The sequence below is a fragment of the Poromitra crassiceps genome (genome assembly GCF_964638095.1).
Source record: "Poromitra crassiceps genome assembly, chromosome: 27".
Taxonomy (NCBI): domain Eukaryota; kingdom Metazoa; phylum Chordata; class Actinopteri; order Beryciformes; family Melamphaidae; genus Poromitra; species Poromitra crassiceps.
This window is the reverse complement of record NC_139650.1, coordinates 10198463-10219353: the sequence shown is the minus strand read 5'-3', so window position 1 is coordinate 10219353 and position 20891 is coordinate 10198463. Positions and strand designations below refer to the sequence as shown.

General features: G+C 44.2%; 1 protein-coding gene across 1 annotated transcript; it reads left to right on the top strand.

The window, feature by feature from the left end:
- Nucleotides 1–5329: 5329 nt before the first annotated feature.
- LOC310799431 (solute carrier family 2, facilitated glucose transporter member 1-like) lies at nucleotides 5330–10396 on the top strand (the record flags this gene model as incomplete). The annotated part of the gene is given in 9 exon segments (XM_083662013.1): nucleotides 5330–5342; nucleotides 7546–7628; nucleotides 7630–7647; nucleotides 7650–7721; nucleotides 8223–8327; nucleotides 8684–8785; nucleotides 9427–9630; nucleotides 10000–10161; nucleotides 10373–10396. Coding segments are annotated over 9 exon segments (783 nt in total).
- Between the last annotated feature and the right edge of the window lie 10495 nt (nucleotides 10397–20891).

Genomic DNA, 20891 nt, shown 5'->3' with positions numbered 1-20891 from the left:
TAAAATGGCCTGTAAAAAATCCAAACAAAGTCAATCAAATTAGTGAATTCAACAAGTTATTTATAAATTTTAAATAAATATATATTTACAAATTTACAAACAGGGCAGGGAATAGTGACTCATACAATACAATTACAAACACATTACAAAACTATTTACATTGGAGCAGTGTTGAGACTTAACTACTTTTTGCAGTAACTAGTAATCTAACCAATTACTTTTTCAAATGTATTAACTCAATTACAGTTACTGAAATAGTAACTGGGCTAGTTACTAGTTACTTTAGGACATGAAAATAATGGACAACTTCATAGGATTATCCACTTTCTGATCCTTAGACCTAGTCCAGAGAGAGAAGCCACCTCCCTGCCTGGAAAAAATGTTCCACACGCTGCAGCTGCAGCCAGAGCCCCAGAGGCTAATGACCTTGAGTAGGCTATAAGCCTCCCCAATAAGCAAATGTTCAAGTATCCCATGCAGGTACAATGATAGATACAATTTGACAGTATGTCTTGTCGCACACTGTGCCACAGCAACACTAAATAATGTGTACATTAATAAGACAATTTAACAGTATGTCTTGTCGCACACTGTGCCACAGCAACACTAAAATAATGTGTACATTAATAAAACAATTTAACAGTATGTCTTATCGCACACTGTGCCACAGCAACACTAAATAATGTGTACATTAATAAAACAATTTAACAGTATGTCTTATCGCACACTGTGCCACAGCAACACTAAATAATGTGTACATTAATAAAACAATTTAACAGTATGTCTTATTGCACACTGTGCCACAGCAACACTAAATAATGTGTACATTAATAAGACAATTTAACAGTATGTCTTATCGCACACTGTGCCACAGCAACACTAAAATAATGTGTACATTAATAAGACAATTTAACAGTATGTCTTATTGCACACTGTGCCACAGCAACACTAAATAATGTGTACATTAATAAAACAATTTAACAGTATGTCTTATCGCACACTGTGCCACTGCAACACTAAATAATGTGTACATTAATAAAACAATTTAACAGTATGTCTTATTGCACACTGTGCCACAGCAACACTAAATAATGTGTACATTAATAAAACAATTTAACAGTATGTCTTATCGCACTGTGCCACTGCAACACTAAATAATGTGTACATTAATAAAACAATTTTAACAGTATGTCTTGTCGAACACTGTGCAACAGCAACAGTAAAATAATCTGTACATTAATAAGACAATTTGACAGTATGTCTTGTCGAAAACTGTGCCACAACAACACTAAAATAATGTGTACCGGTACATTAATAAGACAATCAAAGCAGACTCTTAAGAGTAACGCAGAAGTTACTTTCCCTAGTAACTAATTACTTGAAGTAACTAGTAACTCTAAAGTAATTAAATTACTTTTTGAGAAAAGTAACTAGTAACTGTAACTAATTACCCATTTTCAAAAACTATTTACATTGGAATATGTCCACATGTGGGAAAGGGGGGACACAGGTGCAGCGCACAGCGGCAGCACCTGGTGAGACGCAGGAGAACTCCAGGCATTAAGTGCCCCACAGCACTGGAGATCTCTCAGTACCTGTGTCACCTCAAGTCCTCAGGTGGAATCCACCTGATACCTCTCCAGAGAGCCAAACCTGCCCTGCGAGGGAACGAATCAAAATGCCCGAGATGAGCAACACCAAGGAATGGAACCAACTAGACGAAGACCTCGACAAAGTGCTAGGGGCCACGCTAGCAGGAACAGCTGAGCAGAAAGTCAATACACTAATGGCTCATTTCCACCGCAGGTAGAAGCGCGATCCTGCTCCGCTCGACTCGATAAATTGTCTCATCCCACCGGTTTAAACTGTCCCAGCCCGGGTTGTATTGGAGTCGAGTCGTGCTACTTTTCGTACCTGCCTCGTCGGGGTTCTATTCTGTCAACCTGGGTTCATACGGTGACGTGAAAACATTGTAGACGACTGATTGGCCAGGCAGAATCGTGTTTACTCTATCTACTGACTGTCAATGCGCTGCATACCAGTTTAGTGGGCTTACATTCTCTTCTGTTATGTTATTTCCATCAGTCTTTGTGTTGCTGCCTTCGCCTTTGTGAAATAAAGTCGTGGCGGTGGTTTCAATTGTTTTCAGAGTGAAAAAAGTCCGCTGCTCAGCAAGCTCCTGTAGTTAGTTGAGCTGCAGCGCTCCGCTAGGCCGCAGCGGGTGTTTGGTGAAGCCGCGGTCTTGCCTGAGAGGCCGCGGGGTACAGGGCAGGCTTCACTCTGTTGCGCCTCTTCCGTCCGCGCGCAGCGCAGCGCATGCCTGAGTTTGACTAACTACAAAGTGATATCCATTTTCCTGGCCGATTGTCACATTCGCCCATGTCCACTGTAGGTCATTTAGAGAGGTGGGTGGGGGCAGATGATCCGCGGTGGAAGCAAAACGTCCATCGAGCCGAAACGATTAGAGCCGAGTGGGGACGAGCTGTGCAGGGCTGTTAAATGTGGTGGAATTGAGCCATAAAGGATGGCGAGCATGGCTGTTCCCGGTCGAAGTCGGCTGCAGAGGATTCCCTGCCCAGTCGGTAGGGAGAATGCTCACAGCCTTGGGAATAACGGGGAAGGAGAGAAAGACAGCAGCTGGCAGGATGGGGGAGGCAGCAGAGAGAGCCTCTTGCTGGCTATGGAGCAGGAGAGAGGAGCTGAGCCGGAAGCCAGGAGGAGGGGAGGGGCAGTGATTTGGACACCACTGACGACCCACCAGCGGGAGGGTGTCTCCCGGAGGGTCTCCATCGGTTCAGGGTCTAAACACCCAGTGACCTCAAGGACGGGGCTGATGCAGGATTGAGCTGGCGTATTTCTCCCTGATTGCCTGGAGGGACATACAAGGCATTAGATTAGGTCACACACACACACACACACACACACACACACACACACACACACACACACACAAACACACAAAACATTTCATCTTATCGACACTGCACTGTTGGCAACCAGCTCACCTTGAACCCTGGTTCTCCCTGATTCGCAGCCACGACATTTCCGGTGATGCGCCGCATGATCGGTCTGAGGTGGGCGTCATCGTAACCCGAGTAGTGCTGGTCTGTGGGAGACTGCAACAAGAGAGGAGAGATCGAATCACTCGTGTGTTGGTTGATTCTTTAAAATCCTATAATTTACCTTGTGAACTAATGTTTACTTGCTTCAGTCAACCTTCGCCTCCATATGTAGCCCTATGAACTTCAGTATAAACTCACCCATGAGCGGCGTTCACGCAGCAGCTGGGCGAGGCAGAGCGAAGCTGCGGCTACTTCCGAGGGCCGGTAATGCACCATCTCGTAGTCTGGCAGGGTTAACTCCATCAGGTATTCTGCCAGCAGGTGCGTCTCTAGAGAGGACTAGACAGACACAAGACAGTCATAAAGTACTAGCCTGGTAACCAGCCCAAATTAATCCTATTCATTGTGTGTGTGTGTGTGTGTGTGTGTGTGTGTGTGTGTGTGTGTGTCTGTGTGTGTAACTGTTGTAACTATTTAGTAGACAAACTCACCTGTGCAGCCTTTGAAGCCCTCTTCAGGAAGTGTGTTGGCAGAGGGCGTCCGAGGTCAAAATGTAGGGTCCTCAGTATGATCCGCTCCACTTGGCGAATCTGTGGCCCTGTGACCGTGTTTTTGGTCATGGAGGCAAGTTCCTTCACCTTTGGCCTGGAGATGCGCAGTTCCTCGTATTTCGAGGCCAGCAGCATGGCGGCCAGACCAACAAGCTCCAGCTTATTGGGAGCCACTTGCTTAACCTGCAACACATTAAAAAAGAGTGTTAGCTAGTTCACAGAAACATAGTTGACAGAAAGCGAAACCAGAAACCTTTTTAAAACAGTTTGTAGCCTACCTGTAGAAAACGGTCCAAGATGGCAATGGTGAGATACAAAGTCTCCTGCTGCAGCCCCAAGTTGTAGTGACCCTGGATCAGCCAGTTAACTAGATCGGCTCGCATGCGTTCATTGATGAGGTGACCCTGCAGATAGTCAGCCCGCACAGCCTGCTGCTCCTGTGTGGAGACACAACCAAATGGTCATATAAAATACACCGTCCACATCTGAAGAAAGAGCATAGCAGCTCAAAATAAACTCATCTGGGTGGTATTAGATTATAAATAAACTAATCATCCATCAATCAATCAATCAATCCATCAATCCATCAATCAATCAAAAGCAAAGTAAGGAGCATGACTTACCTCAAGGAGGTGCAGATGGTCATAAATGTCTTTGACATATTCCGAGCAGAGCTGTGGCATGTCTGCATCATACTCATCAATATCCATTATGACCGTCTCATCGTGCTTCATGGCCACGTCAGCTGTTTCCCCCTCCGCCACCGGGGGCAGCGGCTCTTCCCGTGCTTCCACCTGGACTTGACCATGGACGGGTTGAACCCGTTTTCGGTGGACTTGGACTGGTCTGCTCTTCTGAAGGAGCAAAGTACAGTTAAATGTCACCCAGAGTCAAACATGCATACAACATACTGCTAGCTAGTTCAACACCACACATGTTACTGTTCTGTGCCCCTAAGCTGTTAGGAAGAACCATTCAAAACAAAGAAAAGTCAAAAAAATACTGTCAGGATATGGCAGCTTTTCTCAACACATAGGGTGACCAGAGACAGACAGAGAGAGAGAGTGTGTGTGTGTGTGTGTGTGTGTGTGTGTGTGTGTGTGTGTGTGTGTGTGTGTGTGTTTGCGTGCGTGTGTGTGTGTGCGTGCGTGCGTGCGCGTGTGTTCTCTACCTGGCATTGCTTCCTGCCTTGATGGATGACCAGGCCTCTGGCGCTGGTCATCCTGGTCCAGCCACATGAACAGCGCCGCAGGACGAAGGAGCCGTCATTAGGCCTCCTGGCACGTCTCTGAGTCTGATGAGGAAAGACAACAGCACAATGACAAACACTTCCACTGCATTTTGACATTTCAGCTACGCAGCAGCTACATCTTCCTCACAATAAACCCTTTCCACATGTTACATCCACAGTAGGCTATACACAGAGAAGCACATACAAAGTTAATTTAGCCTGAATAAATTAAAATCACTCAAAAATAAAGTACATGAAAGTAGGCTGCATTAAACAGATAGCCCCCTGTGTCAACATCTCTTTTGGTAAAACACAGACATTAGCTGAATGAAGTGATCGGGTACTGCCCCCTCGTGGCGCCGGCCGACACTGCGGGCAGCCGCTATCATTTTGGGGGAAAACCCCCATCCACCTGTTTAATGCACATCTTCAAATTGCGCACACAAAACCTGCTAGAAACGCTGCAAGAGCCGAAAAACCTCAAAATGGCGCAAAAAGGTTGGTAGAGGTAGGTGCAAAAGTTGCATTTTGAACAAACCTGACGTTATTCTCCAATCAAAAACCATGCACTTTGCACGATGATACTGGGCGAGCACTTCTAGAATTGAATTAGTCTAGCGTTAGATGTGTTGAACCGTCCAAAAATACAGCTAAACATGTGTATCACGCAACTGCTCCGTGAGAAAGTGTTGATATTTAAAGATAAACGTCGTCTAACCGTCGAGATATATCTTGCTGCTTGCACGAAGTACAACTGCATCCTTCCATCTACAGTAGAATGCAGGCAAAATAAACTTCCATCCACCTGTTTAATGCACATTTTCAAATTGCGCGCAGAAAACATAAACGCTGCAAAAATCGAAAAATATGCCGTTTGGACGATGCAACGCACTTCTACAATTTAATTAGTCTAGATGTGTTGAAACGTCCAAAATGCAGCTACACATGTGTCTCACTCACCTGCTCCATGACAAATTGTTTATGTCTAAAAATAAAACCGTCGAAATGTAGTTGAAAAGTCGAGCTGTATTTTGCTTCTTGCACGAAATCGAGCTGTAGGGAGCTGCTTGCAGAAGTGACTGTCTTCTTCAGGTGTCCTGTAGAATGCCTGCAGCTGACCGGAGAGAGAGGCTATTTAAACCAGAGCGGGTTAGGCGAGCCTGGTCAGACCAATCAGCGCGCTTCCGGCAGCTGAACCCGGAAGGATTTTTATTACTGGAGGCTGTAAGCTAGCTAGCTAGCGTTAGCAATAGAGATTGATAAAAAAAATATTGCGATAGGCAGGAAACCGTAGAACATGTAATGATTGATTGTCCATACTACCAACAGGAAAGACAGATACTCAACAACAGATTGGAGAGCAATCGTATCAAGCTAGATTTAAAAGAAATATTGCAGTTGAATTCAGGGAATGTGGGATATAGGGATATATTTTTATTTCTAGAAGAAACTGGACTGTAGAAGAATATAGTCAGGATAGTGTAGTGTTTCAGAAAGCCATTCTGATCCACACTCCATTTCAGAAGGTGGCGGTAATGCACCATAAGTTGTTTGCCAACCGCCATAAAACGCTAGAAGAAGAAGAAGAAGAAGAAGAAGAGGAGGAGATTGATAAAATACTGAGGGATGCTTTTGCACAAAAGTTTTGTGCAAACTCAGACAATTGAGTGATAGTATGGACAATAATGTATTATGATCTGGAGCACGTTGGGTGGACACTTTATTTTTTATTTTTGGCATATAATTGAAATCTTTCACCTGTGGAGGGCAGATACAGGTGGCGGTAATGCACCATTTAAGGATGCTAACCGCCATAAAACCCAACAGAAGAAGAAGAAGAAAGCAAAGAGCGTGGAAGGAAAGAGACGTCACTCCGGCCATTTTTGGAAACCGAATGCGATGGGGCAATATGGCGATGGGGCAATATGGAGCTGCCATTTCTTTCCATAAAAGTTCTTTGGCGTTAGCAAGCAGTGCCAGCCGTAGGTGATTAGAAGTTGATATTAACTAGTAACTATTCAGCAGAAAGGAATCAGATGAAATGGGATTTCACTGAAATGAGTTACTGTATTTTCGTTTAAAAGGGAAGGGAAAAGACTGAATTGGAGAGAGAAAATACTGCACAATCCAAGATCAAATTAATGAAGTAGCCTGCGTTATCCTGTCTGTGGAGGGCAGCAACACTCCCAGTCTACCGCAAAATAAGGCAGAAGAAGAGGCCAAATATGGAATAGAGTAGACAATACACCTAGACACGTATCAGTTTTGTTATGATATAATATCTGTTGTTCGATATTCTGTGTATTATTTTTGTGTTTTTAATACATATCTGAGATTATCAATACTATTAATTAATACACAGGACAAGATGTTACTATCCCTTGTGCCAAAATCCGAGGAAAAACACATTTAGAAGCCCAATCCAGAATAAAACAAGCTAACAGGCTAACAAACTAATAAACAACTACCCAGTCGAGGTGATACAGGACCACCAACTTGGACACACCACATGAACATTGGACAGGTAATTGTGAGCCCACAAACAGAAGGAGAACCAACCAACCAAGAACTGTTTTGCACCTGTGTTAAGAAATTCACCCTTTGCTGTTATACCTGAGCAGCTGGTTCTTGTGTTATGGCATTATGATTATGACCAAGTTGAAATCCTGTTTGTTTTTTGCTTTTTTTCCCCTGCTCCCAGTCTTAGCGAAGCAGGTGAGTGCAGCCATACAGGAGATGAAGGAGGAGAGCCAGCAGATGATGAGGGAGAAGAAGGTGACCATCCCCTGAGTTGTTCCGCTCCCCCCTCTCTACCACCAGCCCATCTTCATCACTATCATGCTGCAGCTCTCGCAGCAGCTGTCTGGAATCAACGCTGTAAGTCAAAGGGACAAAGAGAGGCCATTTACACCTGGCATTAACATGCATTTTCTGTCATCAGATTGCAATCAGATTGTATTTGGCCACTTGAAAGTACAGGTGTAAACGCCCCCCAAGACACATTGAAGCCGGATTGCAATCTGATCGGCCAAACCACCGGTGGTCAGGGACGCATTGTGTACGCATTGAACACAAGTGTAAATGCAATGTGTCCTCTCAATCTGGATACAGCAACTGTATGCGGATTGAGAGGACACCCATTTTAGGTGATCAGATTGCAATCTGCAATCAACCCAGATTGCAATCAGATTGCAATCTGATGACAGAAAACGCATGTTAATGCCAGGTGTAAATGGCCTCTCTAGGGTTGGAAACTGTTACATCTTACTTCAATGCCAGATGAATGAGAGCCAGACAATGTACACAATCACAAGAACGTGTTTGAGTCTTTCAGTTTTGTTCTGAAACTAAACAAGTTGTCTCTGTGGTCGGCTGTAGGTCATCTACTACTCCAATGGGATCTTTGAGCGAGCAGGAGTGTCTCAGCCTGTCTATGCCGCCATCGGGCTCGGCGTGGTCAACACCGCCTTCACTGTGGTTTCTGTAAGTCCAAGGAGGAAGATGTTGACATTTAAGGGGCACGGTGACGCAGTGGTAGCGCTGTCGCCTCACAGCAAGAAGGTCCTGGGTTCGATTCCTGCCTGGGATGCTGTGGGCACTGAGGATGTGTCCCCATCCCCATGTCCTCAGTGCCTACTGCCCAGGTGGGCTCGTCAAAAGGGTCTTTCTGTGTGGAGTTTGCATGTTCTCCCCGTGCTCCCCTGGGGTTTCCTCCAGATAGGAACCCCCCCGGCTAAAAACATGGCAAAAAAAAGATGTTGACATTTGAGGTATAAAATACGTTAAACATTTCACTTCTCCATTTTAAAATGCTAATTTCTCCCTCTCTGTGTGTCCAGTTGTTTGTGGTGGAGCGTGCAGGCAGGAGGTCCCTCCAGATCATTGGTCTATTAGGAATGGCTGGGTCAGCAGTCCTCATGACCGTTGCCTTGGCATTGTTGGTAAGTGTGTGACAGTGGAGGTAAGTGTGCCAAAATATGCATCAAATTAAGTCACACTGTGCTGGTGTCGTGTGAATCTCTAATAGATGATATAGCATGAATTTCCCCTCAGAGGGCTAGTATATATACTTTCCAAATTACAAACACTTTAGATCAGGCGTGTCCAAAGTCCGGCCCGGGGGCCAATTGCGGCCCGCGGACAGATTTTAAGTGGCCCTCGGCTTGTCTCTCAAAATATACTCTATGTGGCTCCTCCTCCACACAGTATTGGTTAATCAAGCAAGTTCAATTTGCATTTTCTCCCTTCACCTAACAATGACAGCACTATCATACAGTTTGTACAACAAGCACCAAGTAGGAACAGCACATGCAGAACTAATGTTTTCAGATGGTAAACACAATCTTTAAAGAGTACATTTGTATGTGATTTTTTATTTTATTTGATTTATAACCCATATGATGTGAGAAGCACCTGGCCCCCCGGCATTTTCACATGATCTAATCTGTCCCCCATTCAAAAAAAAGTTTGGACACCTCTGCTTTAAAGGATGTAATTATCGATAAGACAAACTACTTTGATTTGAATCAAGCCCTTCATATCAAGTGGCTGAAGGCATCACTGTTGTTTCTGCCCTCCTCAGGACCAGTTCAGTTGGATGTCCTACATTAGCATCGTAGCCATCTTCTGCTTCGTAGCCTTCTTTGAAATCGGCCCCGGCCCCATCCCCTGGTTCATCGTAGCCGAGCTCTTCAGCCAGGGCCCGCGGCCGGCAGCCATCGCACTCGCTGGCTTCTCCAACTGCTCTGCCAACTTCACAGTGGGCATGAGCTTCCAGTACATTGAGGTAAGGAGGCGCAAGGGTCAAGTCTGAAATATATGTATATTTTTTATATATTTGATCATAACCAGGTGGACTGCAACTCTAATTCTCATGTACTCTAACTTGTTTTGTGGATATAATGATATTATAATGACTAAGTGGGTAAAGGCCAATAATAGAACGGCTAGAACAATGGTTACAACACTTTGCTGTAATGCAGCTTTTAAAATGAGGAAAAGACAACATTTATGCCACATCACCATATATGATAATATCCCAAATCTAAGACAATATGGAGTCTCATATCACAATATTGATATCATATTGATATATTGCCCAGCCCTACCCAAAAGTGTAACAGTGGTTGTCCTTTGCCTGTGACCTTGCCTGTAGAAACTGTTCATCTTGTTCACCGTCCTGCTGCTGGGCTTCTTCGTCTTCATCTACTTCAAGGTGCCAGAGACCAGGGGCCGGAGACCAGGGGCCAGAGACCAGGGGCCAGAGACCCTCAACGACATCTCAGCGGGCTTCCGTCAGGCGGTCGGTCAGTCCTCGGTGACAAGTACTCTGCCCCTGAGGAGTTCAACACCCTCACAAGAGCCGACTCCTCACTTTAAAGCTCCACTATGTCACTTTTGTTTTACCAGCTTTTAAATCATGTTGATGCTACACTGACTTCTAATAGGGACAATGGCGCCTCTATCATTCCCACTCTGCACCCTGAACGCCTGTTACTGCGCCATGTAACTTTGAGGCTCCGTCCCAGAGCATGAAAGTTGGCAGCATGTAAATCCATTTCCTGCTGCGGCTCCATCACAATAAAAGCTTTCCGCTAGCAAACTAACGGGAGGCTTTATTGTGAAGAATGTATAGGAAGTGAAAGTGTGATTTTAGCGTGACTTGTTTTATTGAAACAACATTTGGGGATATTTGGAGCTACTTTCTTTGCAGCGAATCAGTTTAAAAACTGCAGAAAGTAGGAGTAGAGAGTACAAGCAGGAACAGTCAGGCTGATATCTGAACGTAGAAATGTGGAAGTGTAGTAATTATTAGCATCTGTAATTACCACTTGTGGTAGCAGAGGCAGCTGTTGGTGCTGCGCAGCATAAAGTTACATATTGGGGCTTTAACACACATACACCCGCGTACAGCAATGTGTCCTTGCTCTGTCATATGGATACAGTGGCATTTTACATTTAAATATTATTGACGGATTGTAAAAATAGGTGTATTGTATGCACTGAGGATGTCACTGTTTCCTATGGGCGGAGTTTGAAGTCCAAGAAGTCTGATTTCCACACCAATCATAGGCCTTTGGAAACATTGAAGCCTTGTGCCGTGATCGTCAGTTCCAGTCCTCGAGGGCCAGTGTCCACCAGGTTTTTGTTTGAGCCACACCTGGTCTCAGGTAGACACAAGACTGTTTATAGAGAGCTATTCATCACCATTTGGTTCACCAAAAATTAGCCTGTGTTCACTTTGAAGTTGAGCTAGACTACCTCAGATCTGCCTCAAATAAATTATATCAATCAGCTGTAATAAGTTTATTTAAGAGTCTAAAATGTCTTTTGCTTAGATATACATTCCACATTTCCAGTGTCAGTTCTTTTAAATGGTTAAGAAACATAATTTATTTTAAGTGTATTTTCTGTTGCTTTATGAAATGTTTTATTACCTGACTTGGCTTGTACAAATGCCATCTTACATTCATCTAATAAGAAACAATAATATGAACTGTCAACATGAATCTATTCATAAATGTATGAATACATTTCAGGAAATTTTAAATGTATTATCACCATCTATCAAGGTGATATATCATTTTGTAGTGACCAATTTATTAAGTTATTTGTTTCATAAGGTAGTCCACTTAATGACAGGACACAAATTTGTAAACTTGTCTTAGGTTGTCATTATTTTTCTGTTGTGAGAAATTCCAATGACACATTTGTCATTAAGTCCCGAATGGCCTCGTCATAATTTATTCACTTTACTGAGAAACATGAGTGTATTTGTTCAGCTGGTATTGATGATCGATCGTCACTCTTTAAATTCAGCTCAGTTTTTCCACATACTGGTTCTGAACAGTGTTGGGAAAGTTACTGAAAATTGGTAATTAGTTACAGTTACTAGTTACGTCTCTCAAAAGGTAATTTAATTACTTTAAAGTTACCAGTTACTTCAAAGTAATTAGTTACTAGGGAAAGTAACTTTTGCGTTACTTTTAAAAGTCTGCTTCGATTGTTATTAATGCACACATTATGTTAGTGTTGCTGTGCCACAGTGTGGCGTTGAACATTCGCTTATTGGGGAGGCTTATAGCCTATCAAGGTCATTAGCCTCTGGGGCTCTGGCTGCAGCTCTCTGCCCGGACTAGGTCTGAGGATCAGAAACTGGGTAATCCTCTGAAGTTGTCCATTATTTTCATGTCCTAAAGTAACTAGTAACTAGCCCAGTTACTATTTTAGTAACTGTAACTGAGTTACTGAATTTGAAAAAGTAATTAGTTAGATTACTAGTTACTGAAAAAAGTAGTTAAGTTACAGTAACTAGTTACTTAGTAACTAGTTACTCCCAACACTGGTTCTGAAACACTGACTTCACCATGGCTCACTGATGGAATCCAAACAGTGTGATTCCTGTGGTCATTCGTCTTTATATATAGATATAGATATATATAGATATGCGGGTGACAAAATTAAATACATTCCCGGGTATGAGTATCCCTGTGAATTATTTATTATTTTAATTCAGGTAATCATGTGCAATATTGAATGGCACTGGAGTGTAAGATTTTCAGAAAAGGGTTTAATCTGTTTATCATATTAAGTATTAATATAATTGACTGGTATGTCTGCACCTAAAGGAGATTATTATGGGGTGTGTTTATTAAGCGTCTTTGAGTGTTTAGAAAAGAGCTATATAAATCCAATCTATTATTATTGATATCATCTATTATTTGAGTTAAGGATGGAAATTGACCCTGCACACTAACATCTGTGCACTGATTTGGTTTTGTTTGAAGAATGTACTTTTGTAGTTGCTTCTCTTTTCCTACTAAACAAACACTGTACGGGTAACAATGATAAGATATAAATGTATTATATCATATTTTTCAGAAGTTTATCTATAGTGTTTACAGGCCTGTTTTGCAGAGACAGCTCATGCATTGAACAGTAAAGGTCTGTGCATGTAGCCTACTTACAGTTACTCAATACTGAGCCAATGCTTTCCTGAGTGAGCATGATGTGTTAAAGAAGGGTCGTTTACTGCAGACAAAGGGCAAAAATATGAATCTATGCTTTAAGAGGGATGTGTAATAACTTTGTCAAATAAAAGTGCCAATATGTTTTGTCATGAAAGATGAGTTGTATTGATAGTATAATAAATAAAAGAATCCACACACAAAATCTTAAATCAATCTTACCCCATCCACTCACTTCTCCCCACCCCACTCCCTATCCCCAGAGGTGCACAATGGAAGTAAGCCTTTTGGCTTTATTGTCTTTTTAACCTTGATGATTCTGTATGTATTCCTGCTGGGCAGATGTATATGTTATCTTTTTATAATGATCAAATAAATCCAATCCAATCCACTGCTACTGTAGGACTTGCCTAAACCTAACCTTTGACCCTAGCTCTACCCTAAGCTAGACACCCAGGACCTACTCACACATCACAGAGTGTCATACCTGAACCCTTAACCCCCTTACAGACTCGAATTCAAAGGCTAGGCTCATAGACCCCCCATCTATATAGCAACTACTCACTACAGTGCAAATCAGGAACTTTTTCAGTGTTCATTTTGGCTTTTAATAGCGCAGCCTATGGGCGTAGTAGTGATCTATTCCAAGGGTTCCCAAACTTTTCAGTCCCCGACCCCCCAAATAACGGTCCTCAGAGGTGCTGTTGAAGGATACAAACGTTTGTGCGCACTTGCACCAAATAGAGTCAACAAAACAAACAAAAACCTCACAATTATGGTTAAAATGTGCTATTTTTAATAGTTTTGACATTATGTATTGACATGTACTTCACACATTCCCACCCATCAGTGTCCCGCGACCCCCCCCCCCCCAAAGTGGGGGTCCCAACCCCCACTTTGGGAACCACTGAGCTATTCTTAATAGTAGTTATCTATTCTCTTGTACAGTATGTCTATTTTTATTTGATAAGCCTATCTAAAGAATTATTGCACTGTTTAATATAATCAAAGAATGGGCTATGTTGTGTAGGCAAGCGTAGGCCTGGAGAGTAATAGATGGTTGTATTTTTGTAGAGGTGGACATCAGTCATCAGTCTAGCCAAGGCTATGTCTTGTAGGCTAGAGACAATTAAATGTGGTACACAGTTCACAGTGTATTTTTCTCTGGCTATGCCAAAGCTGTCTTTGTGTTCATATTTTCACTTACTTTGACATTTCTCTGACATGTTTCTTGAGTGACTTGCCTTAAAAGAAAATGTCAAAGCAAACATTCAACAGCAAAATCATCCCCCCCCCCCATTTCCAAAATGACTGGTGAAAGTTAGCTGCCCGTTTCTCTCTCTCTCAATTTCCAAGATAGATGATTGGTTTGAAGTGGTTGGCTCTCACACTGAAGCAGTGGTAAACATGGCCTGTAATAGGCAGTGTGTTAAAAACACACACACGCACGCACACGCACGCACGCACGCACGCACGCACGCACGCACGCACGCACGCACGCACGCACGCACGCACACACACACACACACACACACACACACACACACACACACACACACACACACACACACACACACACACACACACACACACACACACACACACACACACACCCTGACCCTGTTCCAACCAATACAGTATAAGGCGGCACGGTGGCTCAGTGGTTAGTACTGTTGCCTCACAGCAAGAAGGTTCCGGGTTCGAACCCCGGTCCGTCCCAGGTCCTGTCTGTGTGGAGTTTGCATGTTCTACCCGTGTTCATGTGGGTTTTCTCTGGGTGCTCCGGTTTCCTCCCACCACCTAAAGACATGTATGTTAATACTCCTGTCAGTGCTCCTGACCCAGGCACTGGCAAAAGAACTGGAGTTGGTCCCCGGGCGCTGCACTGTGGCTGCCCACTGCTCCTAGTTCTAGGAAGGTTCCTAGTAGACTAGAGGATGGGTCAAATGTAGAGGATGAATTTCCCCATGGAGATAAATAAAGGATAACTTCAGGCCCGTAGCTACCATTGAGGACACCGAGGTCATGACCTCGGTATTTTCCACACCAGATTATTATTATTATTATTTTTTGAAAAATAGCCCCGGTCCCCAGATCTATTAATCTGTCATTGATGTTTTAATGCGACAGTTGATCGGAAATGCAACAATTTGCTTCCTCTCTGTGTGCTATAGAAGGAAGAGAGATAACTCACAACATTCAGATTTTGCATTGAGGCTAGATTGGGGCTAGACTGGGGCTAGACTTTGGGGACAGTTCTATTGAAGTGAATGGGTAAGTAACTCCCCTGTGTGTGATGTTTGTGTATATGGGCCATTGTATTTAATTGAGCAGTATTCTGCCATGTGACCTGTATGCAGAATATCAATTATATCATATGGGGAGACATTTATTTTTTTGTATCATTTTAAAGCAAAAGCACAGTAAAGAGGATATTAATCTAACATGATGTATGTAGTTCTTTATAGATCTAGCCTCTTCATTTTGCCTTCAAAGTGCACCAGATCGAAGCATTTTACTTTAAAATTGACAAAATGTTCTATCTGGGGGGGCACAGCCCCCCCTGGGCCCCCCACGTCGTGCAAAAATGACCTCGGTATTTCTCAAACCCTGGCTACGGGCCTGCTAGCAGGTGATTTGATTTCAAAAGAAAATAGTTCCTATACATGAAACTGCTCGAAACAAGATCTGTGGATTATCTGTTGTAATCTATACATCTCTACGGCCGATATCTCCTAAACTCTGCAACGCGCACCAAAACGATCTAGAATGGAGCACTACAGGTAAGAGGAAAAATATGTATTTTTGATTTTTGTGGTAAACTGTCCATTTAAGATGGGGCAACAACCTGATGTATTGGTTCTATGGGTTGACTTCCTGTACTGATGACCAGGTGGTGCATGACGTCAGTGCTGAGAAGCTCTTCTTGAGGGACCTGGCGGCTGCAGGAGCTGTGACCGACCTCACAGGAGCGCTATAGAAGATGGTATAATGAACTCTACATGCACTCCTCCTCCCCTCTCACTGTGAGCCTGTACAAAAAATTTACATTTCAAATGTAGCTGTTTTTTTATTTTGTTTTTGTAGTTTAGTCTTAGTCTTGTGGTGCTTTAGGGCTCTCTCTCTCATTTATGTATTATGCAGAGCGCAGCAATTCAACGTAACATTTGAGTCTGGGGAGGGGAGAGACTACGTTTAGGATGGAATTTTCCTTTTGAAAAGGGACACTCACCAGCTACCTAGAAGCTACACTCACTTGAATATTATCTGGATTCATAGGCCTATGTATAGTCTGCTGCCCAAGTCTGTCTTGCACTGTCACTTTGCACAGTAGCCTATATGTAGGTCCATGATGTCACCTCCAGACAGATCCTGTACTTGACTGGAATTTGTGCCACGGTCGGCAGCTTTGCTGGGATGCATGATCATACTAGACTAGTCCTCTGTAAGCCATCGATAATTTGGTGTGCCTTGGATGTAGTTTGTATACAGTGTGGGGGGTAACTCATTACAAAAGTAACATATTACATGTAATATATTACTTTTAGCAGTAACTCAGTAATATAACTTATTACCAATAGGATTCCAGTAATATTATACCAGTTACTTTGTCAAGTAACACAAGTTACACATTGAGTTATTTAAAAAAAAATCAAAGCACATATTTTAAATAAAGATACAATCATTTCCGAATCAAATTGTGTGTTTTTATGCAAATAAAAACACTATAGATGACAATAACAAAGGAAAAGGATAACATTTACAATTTTGGATGCTGTTATTACGGTGAAAGTAATGCAAAAGTAGTGTAATAAGTAACAAGTTACTCTACACAGACGGTAATATTGTAAAGTATTGTATTACTTCCAAATTAAAGTAACTAGTAATATGTAGTATATTACATTTTGAAAGTAACTTGTAAAGATGAAGATTAATCATTTTATAAATGTTTTATAAGCATGCAAAAAACAGCCAAAAATGCATCGATTGTATCCCTTTTATTGAGTTGGATATGTGCACCTATAAATGCTGTTTTGATATTGTAATAAAACCAAAATGTAAACTTGTACTTGAGTAGCCTACTTGTATTTGAGTTATTTCCACCTCTGCTTAAAACATTACTTTTAGAGAGCACACACACAAACACACACACACACACACACACACACACACACACACACACACACACACACACACACACACACACACACACACTTTAGTATTGTTATGAGCAGGTTTGAGCCAATGGCAGATGTAAAAGGCGTCATGATAGCGATGCTGCTATGAAACATGTATTGCTGGATACCTAACAGGAGTGTTATGCTGAGTAAGCTGAACTGGCCCTCATGGTGCTGGAGGTGACTGGGTCCATCGCGGCCCCTGCAGAATAGCAACATAACACATATTACAAACTGTTATTCACACACTCAATAAAGCCCCCGATCAGTTTGACAGCACAGGTTGTTATTGATTACCGGGGGAAGAGCTGGGCCCAGCGGCTGTTGGCGAGGTCCTCAGAGGCCCAGAGATGCACCAGAGATGGAGGTGGCGAAGAGAGGGGGTGGCCGCCGAGCCTCCGTGGGACCCCCACACACCCAGGACAGCCCCGAGAGCGCGAGGGGGGGGAGGTGCGGCGGAGGCGCTGGGCCCTGAGGTCTGACTCTGGGGGGGTGGAGGCGGTGGCTGGCGGGATGGAGCGGGGCTGAGACAGAGGCAGAAGGAAGCCGGGGTACGGTGCGGCGCCCTGCTTCTGGGCCAGAGAACCCAACGCGCTCAGCACGGTACTGAGCTGACCTGAGATCTGCTGCAGGGACTCCACCAGCTGCTGGACACGCACTCAGCACGGTGCTGAGCTGACCTGAGATCTGCTGCAGGGACTCCACCAGCTGCTGGACACGCACTCAGCACGGTGCTGAGCTGACCTGAGATCTGCTGCAGGGACTCCACCAGCTGCTGGACACGCACTCAGCACGGTGCTGAGCTGACCTGAGATCTGCTGCAGGGACTCCACCAGCTGCTGGACACGCACTCAGCACCGCGCTGAGCTGACCTGAGATCTGCTGCAGGGACTCCACCAGCTGCTGGACACGCACTCAGCACCGTGCTGAGCTGACCTGAGATCTGCTGCAGGGACTCCACCAGCTGCTGGACACGCACTCAGCACGGTGCTGAGCTGACCTGAGATCTGCTGCAGGGACTCCACCAGCTGCTGGACTTTGGCCGGGACGGTAGGATGGCCTCCTGATGGGGGTGGGGGGGGGGGGTGGAGGCACAGAGTCAAGCGTGGGAATGGTGTTGAAGGACAGGAGGTGAAAAGCAAGCACAGAAAAACTTATTCTCTAGTGAAATAGATGAGTTAACAGACAACAAACAAAGCAGTACTACTGGATTTAATCATTAGGTAGATAATGCCAAAACAGATATTCCACAGTTTCCACAACATTTGCTCTCATATAGTAGAGTTATGAATCAATATTAAAAAATAACAGTACTGTAAGGAATGTGTTTGGCTCCAGTGTTAAAGCACAGAGCATGGAGCAGGTGATTCTACTGTGAACAGCTGTGTATTTGTCCATGTGTTTTGGTCAATCCCAGTGAGTCTTACCTGTCCCATCCTGCAGGTCCACGGTGCTGCTGAGGTCCGACTCGCTCACCTTCCTGCCTGCTGCCAGCCGAGACAGATCCTCAAACAGAGAACAACAAGACACACTAGAACAGCAGCTAACAGCACCTCTATCGTTTATGATTCATGCACTTGATTTGTCTTTGCAAAATACTGGGAATGACAGAAATGAATCACGTTCACAGAATCAAACGCAGCTCACGTTGATCAAACATTCTATATGAATTCAATGGCCCGCCCATTCTGTATCAACTTTAGTGTTGAAGTGATCTTTGTTGTTGATATAACCATTTTACTCTTCATCATCGCCACAGAGACCCTGGGCATTTCCTGTGAACACATGACTTCAGCTGCATTCAGACACTAGACCCAGAGCAGCCAGTATTGGTGGTAGAACATGCCCAACCAAAGTGAGATATCACTTTAACGATACAGTCAATGCTTTAACCTGAGACTACAAATACACTTTTTTAGACAATCTTTTCTGCTGACCTCCTCGGCTATAGACAATCTTTTCTGCTTTTTTCAAAATCACATTCATAAATCGAAGTTTTCCCTTCAAACTTTTTGTGAGAAATCTATCAAAACAATACATTACAACAACCCTATTCAAAAAAATATGAAAGCTATTAATCAATCATAAAGATAATTTAGGCTTAGTCTGTAGCTATAAGCGAACCTACATTTTGTGAAGTGTGTGAAGCACTGCCAAGCTGGGCCTGGCAGTGTGTGTGTGTGTGTGTGTGTGTGTGTGTGTGTGTGTGTGTGTGTGTGTGTGTGTGTGTGTGTGTGTGTGTGTGTGCGTGCAACGAGGGGAGACGCCTCACATTTGCTCACATGTGCAATGATTGATGGATGGAGTTGTATTTGGCTTATAATTGACATTCACAAAGCTTTATTGAGTTTAGTCTTGCACTTCTAACGACTTAAACATTGATACTAATGTACAAAATAGGCTATTGATATATACATCACCACACGGCCATCTTGGTAGGAAAATAACAGGTGATTGTAATCGATTATCAAGTGATTACAATCAAATGACACGACAACAAATCCGACTTCGGGTGGACTCTGCGGTGTGCGAACCACAGCGCAAATCCATACAGGAAGTTGCGTCACGGCGGCGTCACGGCATCTGTGCGTGAGAACCAATCAACTCATGCACGCGCATCACCCGAGATTTGAATTGAGTGAAGGAGAGACTGACGACACAGCTGCCCAGGAGACGACTAGACCTGCCCAGGACCTGTCGTTTTTTTTCTTCTTGTACGCTAGTTTAGATAAGAAGATTGCTCTGGGATTTAATGTACGATTGTGTTATGGAGCTGCAAGAGGTAAGGCAAATATTGTTCATGTTGTCATTTTCAGATGCAACTAGTTTAGCTAACTGCTTTTTCTTGTTGGGTTCAGCTAGCGAGCAGCGAGCAGTCACCTGCCGTTACCGTTAGCTAGTTGCTCGGTAAAGATGGACGGGGGAAGAGTAGCCGCTTTCGGGACTGTTTTTCGGGCAATGTTTTTACGTGTCGAATTTGCCGAGAATGTGCAGCGTGATTTAGCGCTGGCAGGGAGTTAAAAAGGGATAACCGTCGTCTAAAATCTCTTTCTTGGATTTACGGACGGGGGCGCTGCTGTGGGGAAATGGCGGCCGGGGGAGATCAGAGCCGGGGCGCTTCTTTACGGGCGCTTGTAGCCACCGTGTGTGAACTGTAGGCTGGCTGTTGTTGCACCGAACGCGGTCCAGTTTTTAGCAGAAAATTCTGCAAAATGTAAAGCGGCAGAAAAGAGAAAACCCTTGTTGAGAGCACTTAGCAACAGCAGGCTCAAATTGCTGACTTAGCTCAAAAAGTGTCTTTATGCAAACAACGAAATGGTAAAGATGGCGTTTTGCCAATCTCCACTTCAGCACTTTGGTTAACTAGCGTTAACCAAACTTTCCCGTTTCATGGCTAACTGACGTTTTTCTTTTTCTTACTTTTGACTGAGGGCTTTGCTTTTCGGGCTTTGCTTTACGTGACCAATTTGCAGAGAATGTGCAGCTTGATGATTTAGCGCTGCGCAGAAAAAGGCTTGTCCGTCGTGTCTGTCATCATCACTTTCTTCCATTTACGAACGAGGCGCTGCTGTGTGTGTGGGGAAGACAGCCAGCCAGGCAGGCAGGCAGGCAGGCAGGCAGGGGGAGGTCAGAGCCAGGCAGGCAGGGGGAGGTCAGAGCCAGGCAGGCAGGCAGGCAGGGGGAGGTCAGAGCCAGGCAGGCAGGCAGGCAGGGGGAGGTCAGAGCCAGGCAGGCAGGCAGGGGGAGGTCAGAGCCAGGCAGGCAGGGGGAGGTCAGAGCCAGGCAGGCAGGGGGAGGTCAGAGCCAGGCAGGCAGGGGGAGGTCAGAGCCAGGCAGGCAGGCAGGCAGGGGGAGGTCAGAGCCAGGCAGGCAGGGGGAGGTCAGAGCCAGGCAGGCAGGCA